This window comes from Ciconia boyciana, chromosome 1 (genome assembly GCF_034638445.1).
Source record: "Ciconia boyciana chromosome 1, ASM3463844v1, whole genome shotgun sequence".
NCBI lineage: Eukaryota > Metazoa > Chordata > Aves > Ciconiiformes > Ciconiidae > Ciconia > Ciconia boyciana.
The window spans coordinates 145734696-145761924 of record NC_132934.1 but is presented as its reverse complement, the minus strand read 5'-3'; the positions used below and the strand labels follow the sequence as shown (position 1 = coordinate 145761924).

The following is a 27229-nucleotide window of genomic DNA, read 5'->3' as shown; positions in this document are numbered from 1 at the left end:
CTGTTTTTAAGGCTTTGACCTTGCAAAGGAGCTGAATCTGGGTGCAGAGGTCCTCTCTGTCTATGAGGAGCTCTGCTGATGTTAGTGGAACTGCACATCAATAGAAGGGTATATCCATACAGACTATAAAAGCATCGTGGAGCTTTCTTGTGAGACACCGAAGGCTCTTTGTGACCTAGGCTTCTTGTCATACACAGTGAATCAAGCACCTGCCCACATGTGCTTCAGGTGAGGAGAGAAAAGATGACTAACCTTACCAGAGGGTCAGAAACCTTTAAAAAATGGTGTTAAGGTAGCACTGGTCATTAGGAACTGCACAGCTCATTTTCCTTCCCCTGTCTTTGCCTCAATGCGTATTTTAGTTACTTTAATGCATGTTTAAAGATATGAAACTGAACTTGGAACATCAGCGTTCCTGGTAGGCTCTGGCATGAGAAAGCCAAGACACAAAACATGTGGCTTAATGCAAAAACAGAACACATGAATATAGCTGATGTTATTAGAGGAGTCAGGCAGGAACACTTAAGGAATTTTCAATTCCAAAACTAATCAGTAGTATACAGCCTCCAAACATTTCATAAGAGGTTTCTGCTCTACATGTAGCACCATCAGACATCACATTATTCAAAATAATATTACTGTAGACAAGGAATATAGCTCTGGCTTCAAATTAAAGAAACAGGACTGAAACTCCACTTGTCCCATGGCTGTGACTAGACACAGTCGAGATCTCCAAACAGCACGCGCTCTCCTATACTGTACATGGGCTATAGCAATGTCTTCACATAATGAAGTATTATGGAAAGAGTTTCTGCTTCAGCAGTGAATTGATTTCCCCAAGTAGATTTCACTTGAGGACAAATTGTCACCTTAAATGTTATCTGAAAGGAGCAGCATTTCTTTTTCATTTGTTCGGAGCCTGTGTGCAGTTTAATTAGGTATTGGCTCAGCAGGCTTCAAAGAACTACACTGAAATTAACAACAGAAGCAAAATTTTGTTTCTCCTCCCAGGAACATCTGTCTCTGCAGTAGATGTTTAACTCAATAGTGAAACAGCCACACTGTGACCTCTGAACCATGGAAAACCCAAGACTAGGTTAATGTACATGGAAACCTACACACGTTGAATTCATTCCAATTGATGGAAATGAAGAACAAGCATTTTCTAGGACTTCACCCCATCTTGACTTCATCTTCACATCATCTTCAATCTTAAAAATAATTAAGCTTAAAAAGCATAGCAAAACTCTTACTTGCTTGTTTATATGCTCAAAATGTAGTAACATAGGTGAACTGTATCAAAGAATAACATTGTAATAACCAATCCATTTTGATGACTCCTGTTGTAACTTTTTTTGATGACTCCTACTGCAACGCATCCTTTATCACAAGACAGATGGTTATTAAGAAACTGGATTTATTTCAATGAATTAAATATTATATTTGTAATATCAGTAGTGTGTGATATGTATGAGCTAAGCCATACATTTTATCCTGCATATCTATTCTGCCTTTTATTTTTGGAGGACTACAGGCATTATTGTCAATACTAACTACGCTTAATAATTCATAAGCATGAAATCAGAAAGACCTTTTTCTTTATGCAAAAAAAACCTCTCACTTGAAAGTGTGATCATAGAAAGATACAGACATGCCACTTAAAGAGCTGCTGCTGCCTAGGCTACAGAGAAGAAAATTACAGACGAATCTTCATGGATCATACTCATTTTTCCATGGACCTGCCCTGGCTTTGCACAATCATTGCAGAAGCACAGTAGAAGGTCTTCTACTGTTTCTGTCCAGAAAAGGTGACATAAAAGTATCTCTCCAATATTTCTCAAGACAATGACTTTGAATACCATTAGGGAATGGGAAGTCAACTCAAAGTATAAGAAAGTATTCAACAGTTTTAGTTAATAGGAATAAATCTATCAAGAAAGATCCAAAGGTGCCTTTGGATCTTTCTTGATATTAAAAGGTGCCTTTGCATCTCCACCTAACTTAGAGGTACAAGCAGAAGGATGTAGAGGTTTGTTAAGCCTGATTTGATACCTGCAGTATTCACCAGCCCTGTTTCTTCCAGCCTTCTGCTTCCATTCATAGCTACTTCTTCTCAACCCAGTGTTCAGTTATCACCCACTGCTGCATAACTCCTTCAGAGACTGCCAAATTCAAACCCAGAACCCACACACCACACATTATGCACCTCCCTTGGGCTCAGACAGCCTCACCCTCAGTAAACAGAATTTGCCCAGGTGACTATAATCTCCAATGCACTGAAAATCAATGTGAGGAGAACGGATTAAGCTTACTAAAGGAAGGGGCTGGGAAACTGGGGAAGAATCATAACAAGAAAAGGGAGAGAGTTTGCTTCACTAACATGTTTCCTCTCACTTTAAGCCTCCTTCTCAGCAGCTAATTTTTACTTGTCAGCAGCACATCTATTATATCTAAATACTATTAGTTCTCAGGTGTCTCTTTGGTATTGCCCTCTCAAGAGCAAGCCTAACCCTTGGGTTTGCTGCATTAATATATTTGCCTGAAGAATCACCTCAAAGTGCCTGGCAAGCTTAGTGTTTGTTACTCAAAGCACTGAGAAATCAAAGGGAAGGGATTTTCACTAATAAAGCTATTTGGCCTAGCATGAGCAGCCTTCATAAACAGTAACTTTCTCAAATATAAAGGAGATAGTACCTTGTGCAACAGCAAGCTTAAAAGTGGATTGCTTACAGAAAAGTCTTGCTTTGTTGTGAACATCACAGACCACTTCCCCTCCACGTGCTCTGATGCTGGATGACAAGCTACACCTATGCTTAACCGATAGACTTTCTGCATTTTCTCTTCCCTGTATCTCTGGCTAGCTAACGCAGAATCAGAAAGTCTACCCTGTTTTCATGTCAACACAAGCCCTAAAAACATCTTTTCCCTGACCTTGGACAAACATCTGTGCAAGGCCCAGTTTGACACAGGCACAGCTGTTTGCACCACTTTGTCCCAGAGAAAGGCTCTCACTCTGAAACCAGGAGTTTGCTACAGAATCATGAATAATTTTAGGGTGAGGATTCTCAGTCCAGCTTTTTGGTGTAATCAAACCACCCTATTATAGTGTTAAAGCAAAACTTATTGAAGGAAGCCAGCTCCTTGCTTCCCATCCATTTTCGAAAGAAAACTCTGTGCAGTCTCCCATACGCTTCACATGGTCAAATATAGGTAGACTGACATGTGCGGCTTCCTTTCCATAGCATATCTCATTTCTCTACTTAAAGCACAAACTGAGCAAATGTAACAAATCTGGCTGCAGAAGTGAACACTGAATAGTTATGGTTTTGATTAGCCTTACAGGAGACAGCCTTCATAGCTTTCAGAAATTTTCTGTTTCACACAAAACTAATCCAGATTTGCCTCATTAAACAAAGCCATTTATATTCATCTGTTAAATGTCTACAAGTCTTAAATATCTTTTAATAATTTTTATGTGTAAAAATCAACAAGTCCTGGATAATCAAAATTTGCAGCCAATAAAGAGCTACGGAATCAAGGCCAATTAAACCATTAACAGTCCCTAAAATAACAAGGAACCTCAAGTCATAGGCAGTAAGGGGGAGAAGGCATGCATGAACTCATTCAATATTGTTATATGTCATAGATTGCAGGCGTATTATATCAACATTTTTTAATTTTACCCATATGGAAACATTTTGAGTGTGATGTTTCTGCACAACTACATACACATGGACTTTATAGGAAAAAGAAAAAAAACAAAATAAATCAAAGTTTTGAGTTAACTTATCCAAAAAGTTGATTGAACTGCATTCAATTCAACACTTTTAATCAAGTGAACTTTACCATTTTTTATCACCACTACTATACCACCAGCAGGACAGTTACTCTAAGTATTGCGCTATTCAATGCTCATTGCTTTCTTTTTGCTATGAGAGGAAGAATTGAAATTTAAATTTGTTACTTTTCTACCAAAAGTGTGAAATAAATAAGGCAGGTTGATGAACATCCTGCACTTGTTACTTTAATGACATAAAGAAATCCATAAGCTTCTTTCAAATCCAAACATCTGTAAAAGAGACATAAAACCTGAGGTGATCACTACAGTCATCTCTCCCCTCAAAGTCAACTTACCCAGTAGAAGGGTAAAATAAACTAGTATAATGAGGGATAGTGTCAGCAGTGTACTCTGACACGCTGTTCCCTCATGCCCTGAAGCACGTATTCAGGTAGGTTCCATTTAAAGCCTTTAATGCTGCACGCAAGCCCCAGCTTACACATTTTTTTCTTTCTGATTTTTAGATTCAGAGGTTAAAACTATATCAGATCAATTTCACAGCTTCTCCACACATGGCACTATTAGGGACCAAATATTGAAAAATAGTTCCATGTATAGACACCTGGCATAAAAGTACATTATTCAACTTTATCATAACTTACTTTGAAGCTGAGCAGAACAAGATAATATTACTCAAAAAAAAAAGAAAAGTGTCCCTCCATTAAGTTATTTTAGAATTTCCAGCTACTTTAAATTCAGATTCCAACTTAACTCAAATTGACTTTCAATTGGAGCCTACCTGGTATGTTTTGCTATGGTTTAAGTGCCTTGTTTAAAACAGTTTCATAACTCCTGCTGGTGCCCCTCTTTGGTTTAGGTGTGCTAACTGCAACTGTGCTACATGTATTTATTCATATATGTACAAATAATCGCTAGGGCATGATTGTAACTTTCTTCAGCATCATACAGAGTGTCTGATTCATCAATATGAATCAATATGAATATTGCAGATTGAGAGATTTTTTTTCATCCTCTCTGCTGCACCATTCAAGGTACAGAAAAGGGGGGTATTATCTGGAAAGTGTCTGCAGAGGAAGGAAAGTAGATAAGCCAGTATTACCTTCTGCACCTAATCGTTTTGAAGCTTACTATAGCTTCCTTGTCTTGTTTTGTTTGATAGTCCAAATGCTACCTTCTAACTGAATGTACCTCTTTTGCTGACAGCTGTGCAGTCTGTATTCTTGTTTTGCAGCAACTCACCAATACAACATAATGAGTTTGAATATTCTATATTATTCTGAAAATAGAAGTGGCCAAGGATTCTAGAAAGAACCTTCTGTAATTTATGATAAACAAATGCACAAAGCAAGTAAATAAAATTAAACAAAACTCCACATATGCTTTGTAGGCATCTCCATTGTCATCTCTGATCATTATCCTATCTCTAATTTGCAGAACTTCGTAGCATGCAGTTGTTTTACACAGACTGAAAACCATTAATACAAGCATTTCAAATTCATCAGTAATGCAAGCATTATAATCAAGTGAGCTTGATGTTTGGTATAAATTCTTTTTCAAAATCAATGTAAAGTAGATTAGAATTCTACATATTACACATAGCTCTCTTCTTTTCCATTTTAAAATCTAAGATTTACCATCCAAACTATAAATCTTCATCAGTACAGTTGAAATGGCATCCTTTACCCCATATACTTCATATTTCACCCTTAATAACATACACATATCTATATATGCATGTCTGCCAAGATAACTCTTTTCAAGCTTAGAAAAATTGCTGAGAAAAATTGACTAGGTTCAATTGGGTTTTGTTTCCGTATTAACTCAGTGTCTTAAAGCCAAGCAGGCCTCTGATATTACCTTAATACAGACAAAGGTACGTCTGTCAAATGTACACACTCAGTTTTAGCTGTTTTTACATTTTACATTCACATCTTTCTTCTGTGTATCTTCCATGCCACAGAGGATTACCTTTGGTAATCTTAAATATTAGAGAATCCCTGTTCTCTGCAAGGACTCTGGTTATGAGCCTGGCTCTCACACCAAGGACTTTACAGCACTGCTGGACTTTAAGAACTTGATACTGAAAAAGCGTGAAGATGTCCCAGAGTTTGAATGTCATGAAAGAGCTAAGGAAAACAGCAGCTGGGTTTTTATAGACGGTTACAGATTCCGGCTGTTCCAGAAAAGAGCAAGAGGACAGTCTGGACACACACATATCAATAGAGAGAAAAGATTCCTTGTGCTTATATCTGATGATGCTGTTCTTTATGCTACAACAAAACCCGAAACTTTCAGTTAACACCTGAATGAGTTCTTCATTAAGAACAGGTAAGTAGCATTGCCATTTAATGGACAGCAATCACAGTTTTATGTCCATGTTACTCATCTCCATCATTGCAAACATCATAGAAACAATGCAAAGTATACTCAGAAAGTAAATTAGATATTAGTGTAAGACATACAAAATACCTGCTGTATTTTGCTTCTAGATCTGTACAATTTAGAGGGATAATACTGCTAAAGACTGAACTGAGGTCTTTAAAGAAAAACTGAGAGACTTTTCCAAAATTTCCTTACTTGTTTTACCTGCCTTTCAAGTCAAGAGGAGCACATCCTTTTCGTTTTGAAAGATCTGAAGTCACTCTCATTCCCTACAATACCACCCTTTGATTTGGATTATGAGTTTCATGTCCATAGACAAAACACTTATCTAAATCAGGGCTGTCTCACCCACAAGACAGAAAACTAAGCCCCAGGATTTCTCATCATTAAAAGACTCCTTTAGAAACAATAGGAACTTTCAATATCAGTGTCCTGGTTAAAATTAAGCATGGCATAAAATTAAAGGTAGGCTTATTGTCTCCACTAAAAAATTTTCCTACAGTTTCAATTACACATTGTATACAACAATTAAGTTCAAAAACAAAGCTGAATAGTGCTCCTCTTAAATAACTTCTATATTTTTATGCCATATATTTGGTTCTTGATAGACTTTTTGAATCTTTCAAATTGAAAAGTGCTATACAGATTGATCTATTGTAACTATAAAAGAACTTCAAAAGATCTACAGTTGTGCTTGTTTCATAATATTAATTATTATATATTTTAATAAACTTTATGTTTTATTGCAGGCTATCACTTTTCCCTTATACTGCAAACAAGGAGGGTTAGTTTAGGAATATAAACAATATTGCTAGGTTTATACTTTCAGTGTGTCTGAAGCTTTAAAACTAGTTTAGGACTTTATTGAGCAGAATCAGCAGGAATAATAAATCAGTGATACTCCACTGTGCAAGGCCCCATCGGCATCAGGGACCAAAGCAGGGGTGCCAAGAGGCAGAATAGCTATAGCACTGGCCCACTGAGAGAAATCCTACTGTTTAGCTACACTGTGGGTTGCACTCCTTCAATAGCTGTAATTAGCACAATGTCCTGTGGATAATGGATTTTATTCACACCTGGGTTTTGACCTTGTAAGGTTAGAAGAAAAGTGCCAGCAGCACCCTCCTCCTACCTCCTTTCTTGAAGTAGAGCCTACAGCTGAGATTGTGTGGCCAGAATAACACAGCTGTATGCATCCTAGAGATTGCCTCTTTCTGCAGAATTATGACAATGATGACTTTCAGGTGTTGTTCTCCAGGAAAATATACAGTGAAGAAAAATAGTGCAAAACTATAAACTGCAGAAAATGTTCCCTTTGGACCACAGCAATAGTTACTGCAGCAGAGAGATACTTTTCGCATTTTTCTATGCTAGCAACTGAGAACTCAAAAGGTAGGGACTTCCAAATATGAATTCAGTCATTTTTTAACTCAAGCCTTTTTTCTCTTTTCTCCAAAAACATTCTTTTTATAAACCTTGAAAAAAGAAAGAGATAAAAAGACAAATAAATGCCAGCTCTTTAAATGTAAAATGTACAAAAATGCTTCAAATTCTATCTTAGCTATAACCTCTTCAGCTCAGTAAAGAATCTATCTCTACACAATTGAACAGTCTTAACAGGTGGATTTCTGACTGTGCACTTACTCAAATTGAGTTGAATCCGTGTTTCATGCTATTTTAAAACGTATGAGCCAATAGAAGCAGGGCAATTAAAACTCCTCTTGTTCTGAAATTGCTGGAGCTAGCAATTTTCATTTGTCCTCCAAAATTTCAATGCAGCATTCCCTAGATACTATTGGAAGGTCTATATACAACTCAGTCTCAAGAGGTACCATAATTTCATCATGTACTAGAATAGGAAGCATTAATGAATAACACTTTATTCAATGTCCTCTTCTGCAAAAGAAATATGGCTGCAGATTCGTCAGAACACCACAGAAAACAAGAGAAGTTACTTCCTTGTTTGTTTCCTTTAGTTCCTTTTAAATTTCCTGTTTTCTTTGCCTTCATGGTCAAAACATAATTGAAATACTGGCAGATAGTATACAAAAAAACCCTGAGCAAAACAATTTTTCCAGCTACTACTTAGTCAGCCTGACCATTAATGCCCAGACATGCAAGAACTAATAGGGTTGTCCAGCATTCAGAAGAACTGACAACCCAAAAGGCCCCAAGGTCTGAATTCATTTGACCTGTCTTTGGGGACCCCTCTCAGCTACTGAAGTTCTGCGCATTAGGGGCTACAATGTGCTCTGCAGAGAGTGTCTGGTATTTTCAGCGGATGAATAAACACCTGCCTCCTGGACATGCCGCTCTCCCCATCACCAAACAGAGAGCCTGGGGCACACAGACTCCTGACTTACAACTTACTTTAAGTTCTTAAAGATAGCTGGGACAAATATAAACCTAAATTTCCAGAACCAGATCCCCTGAAAAATTACCATGTTTATTTCTTAACTGTGTAAGATTGACCTGACCTGAGAAAGAAAACTGTCAGAATAGAACTGGCAAACTCTGACGAAGACCCAAAGATTTCAAAATAGTGACCATCTCACCAGGAACTGCCCATGGTCATCACTGTCCTTGGCTTCCTTGATTAAGAGACAGGATTCTTCATCCTTTCTCACTTTCAGAGACACATTTTACAGAGCAAAGAGCATCTACACAATATTCAGTTACTCCTTATGTCTGAGCCCCATGCCGTGAAAGACAGAAATTTAATAGCAGCAGCTCTCTCTTTTGGGAGACACTGCTGAAGATGACAACAATGTGGCAGTTATACTGGTAAAGGTCTCTTCATCTTGCTTGAGACTGACTCAATCTTTCTTTCATTTCCAGGGCAACGGCTAAAGCAATGAAGGAAAATTACTGTCTTTTCTCATCCTATCATCTTCCAACCCCATAGCTGCCTGTGCACTTTGTGACAGTAGAAAAAAGTAATTGCACCCACTGGAAATTTTTCAGGACAAAATGTTGCATGGCATTTTCCAAGACAGGCACAAATGCTGACACTCCCTTCACAGACACATAAGCATACAGCAGTGTTTACCCTGAACCCCAGAAATACTATCAAATTACCAGAATTGAAGCTCTGCATTATGTAGTAAACAATTAACCCTAAAATATGTAGTTATAATGTATTATTTCATCACTCTTCTACAAAATGTCTTGTTTGCCAGGTTCCTTTCATTGCATGAGCAGTGACAAGATCCAATCTTTTGCCTTAAGCACCAGGCAGTAATGATATAATTGTCATTTACCCCTTCCACAATGGGATTAGCCTACCTTGAGGATTCCTTCACACCACTTCAGTGCGGATAAGACTTTTCTTTTGGAAATAATTTTTAAAGGCCATCAACACTTTCTTTTTAAAAAAAAGAAAAGCCCTTTTCCCCTCACTTTTGAGGGGCTATGAGATCTTTTAAAACAAAAACTTTTCCACACTTTTTATTCTCTAACAATAAGCTTTTAGTTTTGACATGGGAAAGTCAGAAACATATTAATTTTCAGGTTAACACTCCTATGAGATCTTTGCCAATATAACTTAGCATATGCTCAGCTTTATCCTAATGGAGCACAGTCCAGAGAGTTTAAGCTTTTGCTAATAATGATCTAATTTTTTATCCAAATATTTGCATGGAGCCTATCTGAATACCTGGGCACGTCCTGTGGATCTCTAGTGATTTTAATTGAAATAATTCCCATGGTACTGTTTATATGTTTACTTTTGTCTCATACTGCATACACATAGAATTCTCTCTTAAAATCCCAGCAGCCCTTCAACAAATCAAATTAAAGGAATTTGGGTTAAGATGATAACTGATACTTCAGGAAAATCAGCTGAGATTTGTAAAGGCTCCAAGGCTGGTGAAGTGCCTCCCACTCAGAATATGTCAGCATAATCTGGCTAACTTTATATTCCTTATGGTTTTGGGGGTTTTTTTAATCTGAAAGTTTAATGAAATCAGAGTATGTTAGGTGATCAGAGAATTGTGAAGAAAGATAATATTTTTATGGCAAACATCTATATAAAGATATGCTGATTATCCAAATCACTGGTTTTAAAGAGGAACAGATTAAAGTCACAATATAATGATGAGTAATGATGAGTACAAAAAGATATTTCTCAAATGAATAACTGTTGTTTGGTATAAATTGTCCTGCCTTTGCAACATGCTCTTAAAATTCAATCTATAAATTACATCATTGTAATCTTTATTAGGTATTAAAGCCATTTGTACTACCAATCACTTAGCTAAATAAACAAACCAGAACTTGTATTACACACAAAACAGGTTTTAGTTTTAATCTCTGTAAAGTCAAGGAAACTATTTGGAGTGGCATGGAGGGGGAGAAGGGGTGGATTCATTGCAGAATACCATTTTATCATTTTAACTTTATTTAACCTAACTGCCTAAATATTCAGGGATCAAAACACAGCCCAATGCAATGTAATTAGCATTAAAATTCTCAGTAGTAAAAAAATAATACTAACTTTATTTATTATTAAAAACTTACACATTTTAATTGCACTTAGTACACTTGCTATTTGGAAACGTTATGTTGTAACACCTTCATAAGCCATCTGCAGAATGTAGAAAAAATAGTAATCAAGTATAAACATTAATTTAAAAACTACCGGATGGCTATTCTCCTTTATTGTTATAATAAATAGAGAGGAAATCCTGGGCCTACAACACATACATGGTACATTTTCAATTTAAAAAAAAAAAAGTAATGAAACCATCTGCTTGTTTTGTGCTAATGCACTGACAATACAAGAAATCCCAGTTAATACCAAGATGGACACTAGGAAAATGGCTATTAGCTTTCATTATTAGAGGTACATTTCCCAAAGTCTTCAAAAAGTCATTCCTTAGAGTGAGAAGTGCTAAATAGGTCAGCAAATGGATACTCAAACCATTTCTGTGAGCCAGCCAGAAAACCTCCCAGTGACTTCAGTAGACTGGGAGCCTTCAGATCTCAGCTATTATACATTTTCTGCATCTTTTCAATGAGCAATGATGGGTCTCTGTTCTGAAAGCTAAATGTATCTTTGTATTTTCTCTCACAAAAGATCAGAACCCCGTAAGTACCATCTGGACTGCTTCTTTGTGCGTCTGTACTTTATGCAGATATGGTCTTCAAACACGGACTGCAAAAATCCTATTGTAGCAGCAGACTGGGATCTTCATCCAGGAGTCCTTTGAAGTCAAAAGGAGTTGGATCAGGCCCTCCCTATGCTTTGCATAATAAAATCATTGAACCTATTGTGCCAGTTTATATATGCCATAATTGCATAGCTATTACCTTATATGAGCTTTCTCACATAAACTCTTACCTCCAAGGCATGCACCCATGGCCAACGAGAAGATTAATGGTTTCATAGGCAAGTTAACATCAGGATCTTTACTAAGGTTGAGAAGCACAGGAATCTGGGGTTTAAGAAGAAAAGAGAGAGATTCAGGAGACTTTAGCCAACCATCAGCACGATATAAATAAAATTCATTCAAGTAAACAACTTAAAACACCAGCAAGTCCGAGGAATAACTTGGGTTATTTTTCTTTTTTTTTCTTTTAATTAGTATCTTTGTATCATATGCTTGTTCTGTGCTCACCTTTCCCTAGCGACTGTGTTAGTCCCACAAGCCAAAGAGAAGGTATCATCGGCAGCATTAGGCCAAGCCTGATACAGGTACTGATGACAAAACTGAGGATCACTAAGGTTATGAGGGCCTCCCATTAGATCCTTCTAGTTCACAGGGAACTGACAGTGACTATAAATCAATTCCCTCTCCATTTTTTGAAACCTAAAGGACAGAGCTATATCCCCTCTTCTTGCTGGAAACAGCTGTAAGAGATGCCCAGACCTTCACAGTCAAGATGGCTGTAGATCCTGTGTCAGTAACTAAAAAATTCCTGAATCCTTGTTATAATCAAAATTGTCTGATCTGTTAGGGAAAAATTGATAAAGATCAGTGTGGCAGGCTTCTGAATTCATAAACAGAGCTGCGTTATTTTACTTCTTATTCTAACATATTTACCAGATAATGTAGATTTAGTTCACTGGGAAATATTTGCAAGATTTATGAATTTCATTTAATCATTTTAGCAAATAAAATAAAATAAAACAAAACCCCTGAAAAGTCAAACAAGGCTTGTAGGAATATATAATAGAATTCATTAGGGAATTGGTATAGAGCCCAAAAATACAGCAGGCAGGCTTTCTAGCAGCACTAGATCTCAGTCAGTAACACCCTTCAAAGCTAAAAAACTTTTGCTTTAGTTGGGAAAAACTGGTCTGAGTTCAACTGAATTGTGTAACCACTTGGTTTGAAAGAAAGGTGTAATCAGTACCTGTAGAGAGAAGGTCATTAGCAAGGGGAGAGGTGATAATGTTATTAACCTGTTTTTAATGTGCACAGAGGTTTATGGGACCAAAAGGGAGAGAGAAAGAATAAGCAAACGTGGAACAGCAAGAGATCAAGCAGGAAGGGATTTGTGGAAATAACTGTGATATGCCTTAAAATTAATGCTTTCTCAGAGTCCAGGATTTTCAATAGTGAATAGTTATGACTTTAATGCTCCAATTTGTCATCTGAATGTATTTCACTGGTCTCCCTCAAGGGGTATGATCTCAGAGATGGAGCAGCTGCTTCCTGAAAAATGTTTTCACTTTGATGGCAGAGTGATGCTCACCTTTACAGACTGTGTGTGTTCTTTTGGTATGGAGCAATATATAGGCTTTATGAAGAATTACAACCCTTTCCCCCTTCCTCATGCCAGTGGTGCTAATCATCCCTCTTAAATCCTCTAACTGATTAACGTACATAAGTTAATGTCTAAACAATTATTCTTGAATTGTGCAGTGCCTGAAGATGTCTACTTCTATTTTAAGGCCTAAAGAAGAGTCAGCATGCCCAACATCTTGTCCTTTTTTTTCATGAAACAGACACAAAACATTTCATTTCTCCCCACAAACTTTGTTTCTCTCAAACCATCACTGCCAGAACATGATATGCAATTCAAATTGGAGAAAAGGAGGCCCAGGGGAGACCTTATCACTCTCTACAACCACCTGAAAGGAGGCTGTAGCGAGGTGGGTGTTGGTCTCTTCTCCCAAGTAACAACCAATAGGACAAGAGGAAATGGCCTCAAGTTGCACCAGGGGAGGTTTAGATTGGATATTAGGAACAATTTCTTCACCAAAAGGGTTGTCAAGCATTGGAACAGGCTGCCCGGGGAAGTGGTTGAGTGACCATCCCTGGGGGTATTTAAAAGAGGTGTAGATGTGGTGCTTAGGGACATGGTTTAGTGGTGGACTCGATGATCTTAAAGGTCTTTTCCAACCTAAATTATTCCATGGTTCTATGATTCTATGGTCTGCAATTAGCCCACCCCTGATGTCAAAACTACAGCAAGCACTAACATATGCAGGAAAAGAAACAACTTGTGCATCTAAAAGGATGTTTTGGAAGCAGGATCTCTAAAAAGTAAGTAGCAAAGATCCACTGATAATGGTGATTACTGTAGTTATTTTCATGAGCCTGGATCTTCCCAGGCAATTTAAGTGTACATGGGGTGCTTAGGGACATGGTTTAGTGGTGGACTTGGTAGTGTTAGATTTGTTGTTGGACTCAATGATCTTAAAGGTCTTTCTTTTCCAACCTAAATGATTCTAGGATTCTAGGATTCTATTCTATATTTATTTCAAAACAATATGTTGTGTTTCAACATAAAACAAAATTTAAACACAAATACTGAAATCACAGGATAAGCCATCTTGCTCAACCTAAATAAAGCATTTTTTCCTACTATATAATTTTGACCAGAGAACCAAAACCAATTATTTAGTTCCTCAGAGTTATTTGCAAGTATCCTGATGTACTACAGTAACTCGCTTGTTGCAGGACACAATCCTGAACTATGCGGACTAGCAACCCCTTTTTATATTAGCATCTTCCTTGTGCGTGCCCTGCCCAGCACAGAGAAGGTGGGTAGGTAGAGCGCATTAAAATGATTATCCTATTTTCTTGCTGTTGAGGTCAGTCTTAAAGCTGGGAGCTGCCAGGCAGCTCCCAAGTGCAGAGCAAGTAATGCCTTTTTCACACCCTACTGTCGGGAACCATGTGGAAATCAGAGTCCTACGGCCCTCCAGGAGCCCCCTCCCTAATTACGGCACTGTGAAGGACAGGGGAAGCAAGAAGCAAAACAGAGATCCCAGACAGAAGGTCCGTGAGGTAACTCTCTGCTAGGTGTTTGCAGCCACATACACATAATACTCCCTTCAGAAAATTTGGTTCTCTGTTTAGTGAAGGAGCTCAGCGTCAGGAGCTCTCAGTGTCCTGTAAATCTCTATTGACTGAAGACACAGAAACCCTCCAGAAGAAAGTCACTGAACAAAGCTTTCAACTCACTGTGTCTTCTTTTAAACACAAAGATACATTGCAATGTATCAAGAGAAGGTGCAATTGTGTAATGTGCTTGAATCTCCATTTCTTAATTATTTAAACCCAACAAAGTCTTTTAGGAGCCCAAATATGCACTTGACCCCACTGGTGTTATTGTTGTCTCTTTGACATAACATTGCTTTTCTTCCACTTAGAAATACTGTGAATTCTTTTTAAAAGGATTCATAATAATTAATTATCTATGTTAAAATTATGATCAGTGATGTCATGCTCCTAAGTGCATTAACAGGCAGCAGCGCTAGATCAGGAATCTCCGCTCCCATAAATACCTGGTTTTGCAGCAAGGGACAAACATTGAAACATGCCTTAGCAATACATATTTGTGTATACTTAAATGTGGGTGTTTTTCCTATTTAAAGGAATTCATCTCTGCCAAAGAATGATGGTTATAAGTCAGAAAGGGGATGGAAGTCCTATGGACCTCTGACACATGCTTGATGTTAGATTTAACATGCTTATATCCCTTGTAAAGAAGAGGTATTTCTAACAAGGAATGCTGCACCATAAGTTTCAGTTTTTAATAACCACATGAAAGATGAATGCAAAACATTCAGTTAAATTTCTAGTGTTTCAGATGATATAAATATTTAGTTGATCCATAAACTACACCAAATTTTTTGCAAACGTTATGGGCTATCCTGTGTGGCAACTGCATGCCACGGAGTCTCCAAAAGTCACTAGCATCTAATTCTTTTGATCTAAAAGTAGGCATAAGACAAACAGATTGTTCTAATTTCCATCCTAAGAACTTTCCTGCTCCAAAACCAATGAAGAATTAAGAAACTTGATCATCAGCAAGAACTCTTGAAGAGATGTTGCCAATCAGTTAAAGCCAATGCACATTTCTCATTGCTTGAGTGTTTGAGCTTTAAATAGATAAGGATCATGCACAGGGTCAGTTACAAAGGAACCTGCCTCTCTGTTTTCCCCCAAAATCACCTTTAACAGTTTTTGCCACACTCATTCATGCACTTATGCGTGAGGCAACATTTTTGCACTATGAACACCTCAAACCTCAGCTTTATCCACTGTTATAGTTAACTTGAGCACTAAAAACAGAAATGCAAAATAAAAGGATTAGAAGGAAACTTTTCATTGTAGTTTTCAATGTTTTTGAAAAACTGAATTGGTTCTACAACTCTTTCTGATTCAAGCCATAGGCATTTACAATAGCATCAAAAGCACTGCAAGATAGGATACTTTGCAAACTGAGATACAGCTGTCTGCAATACATATTGTACAAATACCTTTTTCATATTGATTTAACATATTTGGAATGCAGATTTTTTCATAGTTTTATGAAGTGCTGCCCCTCAAAAGAGAAAAAAGCAAAAGTTAAAGTTATGAAGCCTCATGTTTCCTTCATTATTCCCTCTTCAGATTATGTGAACAGCACCCTTATCAATATTAGAAGGAGCATAATAATGCCTTATCAGGAAAATAGCTTTCATTTCTTATACCATTTATTTCAATAATCTTACCAGGATAAATGTCTGTTTGACTAGCTTCTAGAAAACTTGCTAATTTTGCGGGAAAGTTCAATATTGAACCACCCCACATTGCTGCTTGATTGGCAGGATTCGGATAAAATGAGTGATGTAGCCCAACAGAGCAAAGACAAATCCCTCTCACCTACCGCCATTGTATCCGCCTCCAGTAAAACAGAAAAACACAACTGTAGGAAATAATGATTGTAGCTGGAAAAAGGAGAATGTCCTCAAAGACTTGATACAGAAAGGAGCTAGTCATTAATCTTGATTCTATATAGGATGTTATGTGAATTATATATACAGGATGTAAGCTGATGCACAAAGAACAATGCAAGTGTCTACAGATGTTGGCACATTTGTCTATCCTATAACTATCCTAATCAAAATCAGTCCTTGTGAAGAAAACATTTGTTTATACCATATACTGTGGAAGTACATAAGATGTGTTACAAATATAAAAAGAACAAAAATTGAAATGTATATATTTTCATCTTTCACACTGCTTTTAATCTTGAATCAGTTTTGAAAGCTTTTAAAAATTGAATAGGATTTTATTACTGTTATAAATTATCCACCTTCCCTAGAAAACATCTTCTATTAACAATTAATATTATAAGAAATTAATTCAGATTCAAAAAAAATGATTCTGCAGGACAGCATATTTCTTCTTATCCCTCTCAGCTCACCAACATCCTCAAAATTTAAGCCAAATGAAACAATCAAAAAGAAAGGAAGCTCAATTTTTAGTTTAAATGAAGACTTTGAAAAAGAGAAAACAGATTTTAGACTAGAATTATATACACCAATTACTACTAAGCTAAATCGCATAAAATTCTGTTAGTTTTCTCACAACAATCCTTGCATTTACATTGTGGTATGCAGTCCCTTTTTTTTAAAAGAGACTGGTGATGTTGTCTGCACATCTCAGTTGTGTTGTCTACTTGACAGAGGGGGTCTACTTGACACCTCCCAAGCCTTGTTCCTTCTAGTCCTGTGTCCTGGTTTCAGGTGAGATAGAGTTAATTTTCTTTATAGTGGCTGGTATGGGGCTATGTTTTGGATTTGTGCTGAAAACAGTGTTGATAATACAGAGATGTTTTAGTTGCTGCTGCACTAGTCAAGGACTTTTCAGCTTCCCATGCTCTGCCAGGTGCAGAAGAAGTTGGGAGGGGACACAGCCAGGATAGTTGATCCAAACTGGCCATTCCATACCATATGATGTCATGCTGAGCACATAAAGCTGGGGAAGAAGAAGGAAGGGAGGGACATTCGGAGTGATGGCGTTTGTCTTCCCAAGTAACCATTACGTGTGATGGACCCCTGCTTTCCTGGAGATGGCTGAACACCTGCCTGCCCATGGGAAGAAGTGAATGAATTCCTTGTTTTGCTTTGCTTGCATGCACGGCTTTTGCTTTACCTATTAAACTGTCTTTATCTCAACCCATGAGTTTTCTCACTTTTACTCTTCCAATTCTCTCCCCCATCCTATTGTGGGGGGAGTGAGCAAGCTGCTGGGTGGTGCTTAGTTCCCAGCTGGGGTTAAACCACGACATCCTGTTTGTACGAAAGTGGAATGGAGAGCCGTGAACATTTTCCTTTCACATGTATTTATTTTATTTTATATACATAGACTGCATGATTTGTAAGCAAAACCATGACCAAAGAGTTAACATTTTCACATCTTGCTGTCATAGCCTCTTTTCCAAGACTCCAAATTACCCAAGAACAAGTTGAATCAAGACCTTTATCCTATTCACCTATTTTTACAACAAAACCTTCTCATGAGCATGGCATTCCACCAGTCAAGGAGATGAAGAAGGAAGATCTCTTTTGAAACTATGAAGACCTTCTTCTGAAATATAAGCCGAAATGATGGTTTAGCTTTACTAGCTGGACCCTGGATATGCAGAGAGGAGACCAAAGAGGAGGGGCACTGGTCCTGCTCTGTCAGTGGGCGCCTCCTCCTGGCATTGCAGGAGACTCATAAGAAACAGCAGGGTGAAGCCCTCTCAGCTACTTCTGCTTCCCAAAGATAACACTTGTACAAGTAATCACACACTCCCATTGTCCAAGAAGGGTAACTTAGACAAGTTTATCCTATACCTATGCAGCACAGTAGAAGGCATGAGGTCATATTGCCCATTTCGTCTATTTGTGCAAAATGAAAATGAAACAGCAATTCATGTCTTTATTTTAGGGATTCATTGCTGCTCTACCCCATGGGATTTCACGGCACACACTTTGCTAAGAACTGCATGTGGTAAAGTTGGCTTTTGTGAAAAGTGCAGAGAATATGCATTAATAGAAAACACCTGTTTGTAGTTTCCCAAGTTGTTGATGATTGGTCTGTCTCTGCAGACAGCTATGGCCCAGTCTTACACATTTATCAAGTGCTGAAATGCAGGGCTGTTGTGGTTTAGCCCCAGTCAGCAACTAAGCACCACACAGCTGCTTGCTCACCCTCCCCCTGCAGTGGGATGGGGGAGAGAATCAGAAGAGCAAAAGTAAGAAAACGCGTGGGTGAGATAAGAACAGTTTAATAATTGGAACAACAAAAAAAAAATTGTAATGAGAAGGGAAACAACAAGAGAGCGAGAGAGGAAAAAAACCCGGGGGGGGCGGGAAAAACAGTGATACAGCCGCTCACCACCTGCCAACCGACGCCCAGCCAGTCCCCGAGCAGCGATCGCTGCCCCCTGGCCAACTCCCCCCAGTTTCTATACTGAGCATGACGCCATATGGTGTGGAATAGCCCTTTGGCCAGTTTGGATCAGCTGTCCTGGCTGTGCCCCCTCCCAGCTTCTTGTGCACCCGGCAGAGCTTGGGAAGCTGAAAAGTCCTTGACTGGTGTAAGCATTACTTAGCAACAACTAAAACATCAGTGTGTTAGCAATATCATTCTCATACTAAAATCCAAAACACAGCACTATACCAGCTACTAGGAAGAAAATTAACTCTATCCCAGCCAAAACCGGGACAAGGGCATAGAAAACTTTGATAGGGCAGAAGGCAAAAAAGATCCAAAAATAAAACTGGCACTAAGAACATGAGATACACACAAAATATTCAGTACTGCAAATGAAAAGCCTCTGATAGCTTTAGAGGCAATAAATAGTGGGCCAAAAATTATCTGGTTTCTAACAAAGACCTGTCAGAGACTAAGTCACCTTGCCAGCCAGGTGGTTAATGGAAATTGTTACGCTATACTGAGGAAATAGTATTTAAACTCAGCTAAAATGAGGATTTACTATGGCTATATTTTTAGTTCTGGTAATAAAAGAAAAATATAAACAGATGGCTTCAGCATATGTGGCTGATAAAACATGTCAATTAAACTAAAGCGCATACTGGTAATAAAATCATGTCACCTGACATTCTAAGGGCAGAAATCCGTGGCTCTTTAAATGACAATACTAGGAAAATACAGGCCTTAAAAACGAATAAGTCTGCCTGTCAAGGAATGTCATTGTGAGTTTAGCCTGTTGAAAAAAGAGGAAAAATATCAGAGGATTAATAGAATGACATATAGAGCATCACTACATGATTCACCACATTTATTCTTCAGACAAAGCAAGCTGGATATCCAACATGAAAAAAAACCCTTGCCATTCAAGAATTAAAGTGTGTGAGACTTAATAACTAAACTCCTGATTTATTATTTTTTTATGCACAGAACATTTTGTGGGTGTTTTTTAAGCAGCTCCCAGATATATCTATATATATTAGATTTGCTGCTGGCAACATAGTTTTTTGCATACAGTCAGAGTTCATGGAGTTTCCCACAAAGTATATCTCAAACTCAAAATATTTTGCTATAATATATTTTTTACATGTTGGCAAAAAATGATTGATTTTCCTATCACAATTGTCAGGCATGTTTATGCAATGAAGTGCAATAAACAGTCAGTCATATAAACATCTATTTAATTAGGGAGCTGGATCTTTGCTCTCCAATGCTTAAAGAGAAGGGAAAAGTCTTGGGATTACAGTTCATCAAGCAAGTTGCAATCTCATCTTGTTTTGGGGCAGTTCATGATCTTTGTATTCAGGACAAATTATGTGAAACAAGCAATTGGAAGATACTCTGAAGACTGTTTTGTCTTTGTGCAGCTCCAATGCTTTATTTTAGTTTAACACAAACAGAACTTCATCAAGACAGAAACAGTAAAAGTAATCAACCTATGATGAGCTAAGTGCCCTCAGAAACTCATTCCACTGTTTCATGTACGCAATTATCTTTCTACAGCATCCTCTGTAGCATAAAATACTTCCTGTGTTCTGAGCTCTTTGCAGAGATTTCAGTTTAGTGACATCTGTACATGAATTCCATACAGTACTGACATTTTTGATGGTGGGGTTATACCAGACTTACTCTTGTCTAGAGCAAAGAAGAATTTGACCAACAACGGTGTTGCACTGAAAGGTATTTTCAGGGTAAGATGCTTCAAATACTAAACTAATCTGATTTCTGTAATTTCAGAATTTTTTAGTAAGGGAGAATTCTTCTCCATGATACTGGTGCTGAAGGCTGCTGAAAAGCGTCAATGTGTTCAAAATGTTTAAACACATGAATATTTTGCACCTTAAAACATTTCTATCTTAAAATAACTGAAAATATTTAAGTCTTGTTTTTAAACTGCAGATAATGTGTTGTGTTTATATTTTAGGATAAGCAAGAATCCTAACTTGTCTACATAGATACTTAGCAATTCTGGAAAATGCTTAGCTTTTCTTCTAGGAAACCATTTTCCTTATCTGTTTTCATTACATCAATTCATAAACCAGTATGTTTCCTAGAATTCTTTGTAATGCTGGCTCAGATATATTCATATTCTAATCACCTTTTTTAAATATTGATCTATAGCTTCCACTTTTACAACCTGTTAAGGTAAGAATCAGGCAGCTATAAATTTTAATGCTTTCAAATCTGAAATTTAAAATGGACCAGACAACTTTATCCAAATACAGATAAAGTGAAATTTTTAGTCTCAAGATCCATTAATTAGGCATTCACATTTTCTTCATTTTTATTTTTTCTATACACAAAGCAAGTCATTATGAATCTGATTATCCCACTAGTACAAACAAAGAAGCTGAAATGAAAATTTGGACAACCATCCTTCAACTTGATGTTTTTTTAAAGGAAACACAGTACCACAGTTACAGAGCTATCTGCAGTTTTTTTTCTTTTTCTTCCCTCCAGCTATGCACCTCATAAGTCACGCCTCAGGCCTTCTTACATGCTTTAGTGGAATTCCATATTTCTTCCATTTCTCAGGCAGGTCCTGGGTCAAAATACTTTATATATCAATTATATGGGCTACTTCTACACTAGCAAGTAACATGGTGTAACAGGAGATTGAAAGAGTGGGGTCTTCTTACCTACAGTGCCTCCAGTCCAGGGGGATCAGTCACCTCACATTGGAGACCCTTACTTCTGTCCACTCTCATGCCACTTCTGACTTACTACACTGAGTGCGTGTAGCCCATCCCATCTCCTTGCTCCAAGTCTGGACAACACACACTGCACAGTGTTGTAGGGAATGAATGGAAGACCTTATCCAGCAACACAGAGGCAGTGTTGGGGACATTCCATGAATGAACTGATGCTTGTCTTCTTGCACCTTCCCACCCCTGAAGGAATGGAGCAATATGACTTTCTAGGCACCCTTGCCATCACAGTAGTTTTGCCCACAGTCAGCTGGAGGCTTAAAACCAGAAGAGTTGAGACTGGTAGGACTGTCTCATCCCTGGAATATGGGACAAAAAGCACTGGATACTCACCTTCCTAATGCAGAAGAGACTCCATTGGTACCCTTGACTATAAGCTGCCACCAAGCCTTTCACCATCTTTGCATGATATTTCAGGAATCCCTATCCATCTACAAGTCAAATAGACTGTCACCCTGTGCGCCTGGTTTCCCCTAACTCCTACTGGTCAGTGGCTCACCACTTTGGGGTGAGCAAATCCACTATTGGCAGAGGTCTCTGACGCCGTTCCCCAAACACTCTTTGCTCAGTCAGAGCATACAGCTGATATCTACGAAACCACCCCGATTTTTTGTATCTGTAGGTTCAAAAAATGGGAGGAACTCGATGGGTCCCATAGCCCTACCTAGTACTTGGTCCATCAAGACTATGACTGCAAAAATCACAAGAGCTATTGTCCCATTGTCATACAGACATTTGTTCACCACTGAAGGAGACTTATGAACCTCTCAGAGGACTTCACTGGAGGGATTCAGTACGCCTGGATCTTCCACAATTATGAGTGCAGGCTTAGCTGTGAAGCTGGCACCTTTTGGCAAGAAAGGACAGGATCATTCATGGCTAGACTATAGCAGGTGCCCTATACTTCATTATCACTAATACATATGAAACCAAGCTCATACATAGAAGCATGTCAGCTGGGTAACTGCATAAATGTGTGAGTGAACTATGTGGTTGAATGTCCTGGTTTCAGCTGGAATAGAGTTAATTTTCTTCCTAGTAGCTGGTATAGTGCTGTGGTTTGGATTTTAGTATGAGAATAATGTTGATAACACACTGATGTTTTAGTTGTTGCTAAGTAATGCTTACACTGGTCAAGGACTTTTCAGCTTCCCATGCTCTGCCAGGTGCACAAGAAGCTGAGAGGGGGCACAGCCAAGATAGTTGATCCAAACTGGCCAAAGGGCTGTTCCATACCATATGGCATCATGCTCAGTATATAAACTGGGGGGAGTTGGCTGGGGGGTAGTGATCGCTGCTCGGGGACTGGCTGGGTGTTGGTCGGCGGGTGGTGAGCAGTTGGTATCACTGGGGTTTTTTTCCTGAGTTTTGTTCCTCTCTCACTCTTTTGTTGTTTTCCTTCTCATTACAATTTTTATTATTATTAGTAGTAGTAGTAGTATCAGTATTATTATTATTATGTTCCAATTATTAAACTGTTCTTATTGCTACCCACGAGTTTTCTTACTTTTGCTCCTCCGATTCTCTCCCCAATCCCACTGCAGGGGGAGGGTGAGCGAGTGGCTGTGTGGTACTCAATTGCTGACTGTGGCTAAACCATAACACTGAATAAGTGAATTTGCTGTGTGGATGGTTTTCTGCTATTAATAATTACAGCTTGATTCTGTAAACAGCAATTCAATAAATAAACAGAGATCTTAGAAATACCTGTTGCACTGTGTGTTTATTAGATGCACATGCACTCAGTCCCCAATTAGCGAAAAGCTATTCTACAAAAGAACTGGGTTCAATATATGTAATAACCCTCATCAGGAGTTCATAACTTTGACATATATAGTGATAAATAGCCTTCCAAAACCAAATATTGCTTGTTTCAACAGTAGGAACCCAGTGCCAAAGAAACAAAAAGTATTTTACATTAAAGTTTATACAATCTTACATAAAAACTTGGGACTTAGCTACTTAGGAATTTTCTGTAAATATTTTCTAACGTAGAATGACAAAGATCAAAGTCCAAGCCCATTCATTGAGCTAGATGATGCTAGGTCTCCACTTTAGTCTGCCGTATAGTACATTAATGTCTTAACACCTCAGCTAAGGACTGCTCTTGCACAGGTGAGAATATGCCTGCATTTTTCTTTCTTCCTCCCTCCTCTCTTCACCTATTTTTAAAGAAAAAAACATGTAGCAGCCTCTTAGGTTCAGCCCAGAACAGGATGAAAAAGATACACATTTGAAATGTCTAAAATCTTGGCAGAAATCCTTTCCTGTCCATCTGTATTTCACTCCCTCAAAGACACAAAAGAAGTGGTCTTCAGGCATCCCAAAAGATTCCTGTGTTTCAGTCCCATTCCCCAAAACATAATCCTTTAAAAGAGGGTTCCTTTCAAATCCTGTAAAAGACCCTTTGGTCGATGTGCATGCAGCTGTCTTGGTGTTGCTCGAAACCAATTTTCATAGCCTAGCTGGATGTGAGGCAAAACCTTTGAAGCTAAGATTTCTGCATTATTGCTTAATAGTCCTCAAGTGTTTGCTGCGAGGTGACTCATCCTGAACCAATCCTTCCCTTCATGCCTATTGCTTGCAGTCTGTTGTTGTTAATTCAATATAATTCCACAGGAAACACCATGGTAATCAAACCAAAATACCATATTAACATATAATTATAGAGCAGTTGCAAATCTGTCCAACCTATCATATGCCCTATAAGAGTGTCTTAAACCTTGACACAGGTTAAGGGTGGACATGACCACCCAATAACAATGGAAGAAAAAATTATACTTAGCTGAGAACAAGCTGTAACAATTAATCATTCCTACGGTATAATGAAGGGATTATTGCACTTTAAACAGAGAACTTGATTGAATAAACCTACCTGATCATGCCCTAATTTGTTATAATTTGATACTTTTCTGATATTACAACTCAGCTGCTGATAAGCATGTGTTATGATTAACATTATTTGCTGTTTTTTAAACTAATTACATAAGTAAGGTAGCAATAACAGGTTCAGGTGTTAAAAAAGCATTAGCATAACTACACAGTGCATAGAGGGAAAATATTGATAGCAGTGGATGGTTAGTGACAGTTTCCATCAAAAGGGCAATTTTACTTTTGTCCTGGTTTCGGCTGGGATAGAGTTAATTTTCTTCCTAGTAGCTGGTATAGCACTGTGTTTTGGATTTAGTATGAGAATAATGTTGATAACACACTGATGGTTTAGTTGTTGCTAAGTAGTGCTTACACTGGTCAAGGACTTTTCAGCTTCCCATGCTCTGCCAGGTGCACAAGAAGCTGAGAGGGGACACAGCCAAGATAGTTGATCCAAACTGGCCAAAGGGCTATTCCATACCATATGATGTCATGTTCAGTATAGAAACTGGGGGAAGTTGGCCGGGGGGTAGTGACCACTGCTCGGGGATGGGCTGGGTGTCAGTCGGTGGGTGGTGAGCAGTTGCATCACTGTTTTTTTTTCTTGGGTTTTGTTCCTTTCTCTCTCTTTCTCACTGTTTTCCTTTTCATTATGATTTTTTTATTATTATTTTTATTATTATTTTTATTTTTTTTTTTATTGTATGTCAGTTATTAAACTTTTCTTATCTCAGTCCATGAGTCTTCTTACTTTTGCTCTTCAGATACTTTCCCCCATCCCACCAGGGGCGGGGGTGAGTAAGCGGCTCTGTTGCCAACTAAGGCTAAACTACGACAACTTTTCAGCTACAGATCTGGATGTAACAGGGAAAATGCAAAAATACAGCTAAAACAGTGGATCTAGTTCTACAGCAAACTGCAACTGCTGGCAGCAATGGCCAGCTAAATGCCTAAACAGTATGAATAAGCTTGTAATAATGATTCAACCTTAGGGGATAAAGTAAACTACAACACAGCAGAGGTGAAAAAAAAAAAAAGCAAATCATAATCAGCAAGCTCAGCTCCCTTGCCAGCACCAGGAGGAAGATGTGCAAGTGCTGCGCAGACCCCTACCATTGTAGCCGTGAATGGGATATTGTCGATCACAGAGGAGGCCAAAGCAGACACCCAGAGCACTAAAATGATGGCCACCGCCAAGCGCTGGTCCTCAGGAACCACCTGGAATTGAGGGAGGTCAAATTACAACTTCGATGAGATCAGTGTTGCTCTGTCCCCCTGATGGCATAAGTGCATGTTCCCCACAGTTTTAATTTATCATCATTTATTATTCCTTCAGGCTCTGAGATAGGGAAAGCATCTTAAAGAAAATAGCCCGACATTTAATAACACAATATTGTTCTCTTTCCAAGAAAATTTGAACAAATAGAAATACAAAGACTGGTACTTCTAATAGTCATACTTACATTTCACACAAGAAACAAACTATGCAACTCTAAATTTTCCCCTTTTACTCTTTGTATTTTCTTGGGTTTTTTAGACTACAGAAAAGGCTTCCCTTTTGCATTTATGGCTGTGGACAGATATATACGTATTAAATATCACCCACACCAAAGTATAACATGCTTTCTTGATATTGCTGATGCAGGAATGCAATCATTAACATGAAATTCAAAATAAAGTACTATTCATTATTCTATTGGACTAAAGCTATTTTCCTTACCTGTTAAAAAACTGTAAATATTTTAAACATACCTTTATTAACAAAGCTGTCTGCTCTCCTATATAGTCTATTAAGTGCAGATGAGCCAAAGCCTAAAAAAAAAAGACATTGATATTAACTACTGACGTACCTGGTGCAGTTACTTTTTTTTCAGTGGATGTAAGCAAATACAATTCCTTCCTATTCAGAAGATATTGATATTCATCTCATGTAGCTTCTACAGCAGCTTTGCAATAGGTAGAAAGAAAAGACACGGCAAGAATTGGTAGCTGTATTTGCAGAAGTGGGTTGATTGTGCTGGAACGACTGGAGGGATTCCTTAGGAGTGCGGGGCACAGGCATCAGAGAATGGTTGAAATTTAAAGATGACACTCTTCAGTGGTTACATGTTTTCTGAATACCTGAACACAACTGATTTTAAACATACTTCCCCAAAACCACCATATAGGTAGATATATATCATGTGTTTAAAAGGTCAGATGAAATCAGGCATCTTGTGCTCAGTCCCAGATGAAGAAAAGAGAAAGAAAAATACATATTTCTGTTAAACAGCTTTCTCAGACTCAAAAAAACCCAGCAATACCCATCTGCTAAAACCAGGCCGGAGATCTTGGGTGAACAGAAATTGGCACAGAGGCAGCAGCACCTGAAAGGCAGGAAAACCAGCTCTCCGATCCCCATGTCAGGCACCCGAACTGAGGCAGTGAGCCCTGTAAGCATTGGGCCCGGGGCAGCCTGGACCGGAGTGCTCTGTCCTCCCTGTGAGAGCCATTCCCATTTGTACAGGATACTCAGATAGAATCCCGTACAACCATGGTTACTACCATGGATGAAAAGACATAGCAAGACTCCAGCCTAGGGGTGATGGCTCTGATTTCTCCTTGGGCAGACAGGAGAATATAAACTGAGTATTCACACCCCGGGAGAATGATCTATTCCCTCAAACTACAAGGTAAAAGGGGAATTTTAACTCATGAGAGCTACTTTTTAATACACTTTGGTTTTGTTTTCTTTTCTTACAAGTGTCCAGAATGAGGTACTATTT

At 38.3% G+C, this 27229-nt stretch overlaps 1 protein-coding gene across 1 annotated transcript in view; it reads right to left on the bottom strand.

Moving 5' to 3' along the window:
- OCA2 (OCA2 melanosomal transmembrane protein) overlaps nucleotides 1–27229 on the bottom strand; it is a 180305-nt gene that overhangs the window by 44050 nt on the left and 109026 nt on the right. Inside the window, exons 19-21 of the mRNA XM_072853227.1 lie at nucleotides 26217–26276; nucleotides 25578–25682; nucleotides 11523–11616 (exon numbers count right to left, since the gene is read on the bottom strand). Coding sequence (XP_072709328.1) covers nucleotides 11523–11616; nucleotides 25578–25682; nucleotides 26217–26276 — 259 coding nt within the window. The remainder of the gene's footprint in view (nucleotides 1–11522; nucleotides 11617–25577; nucleotides 25683–26216; nucleotides 26277–27229) is intronic.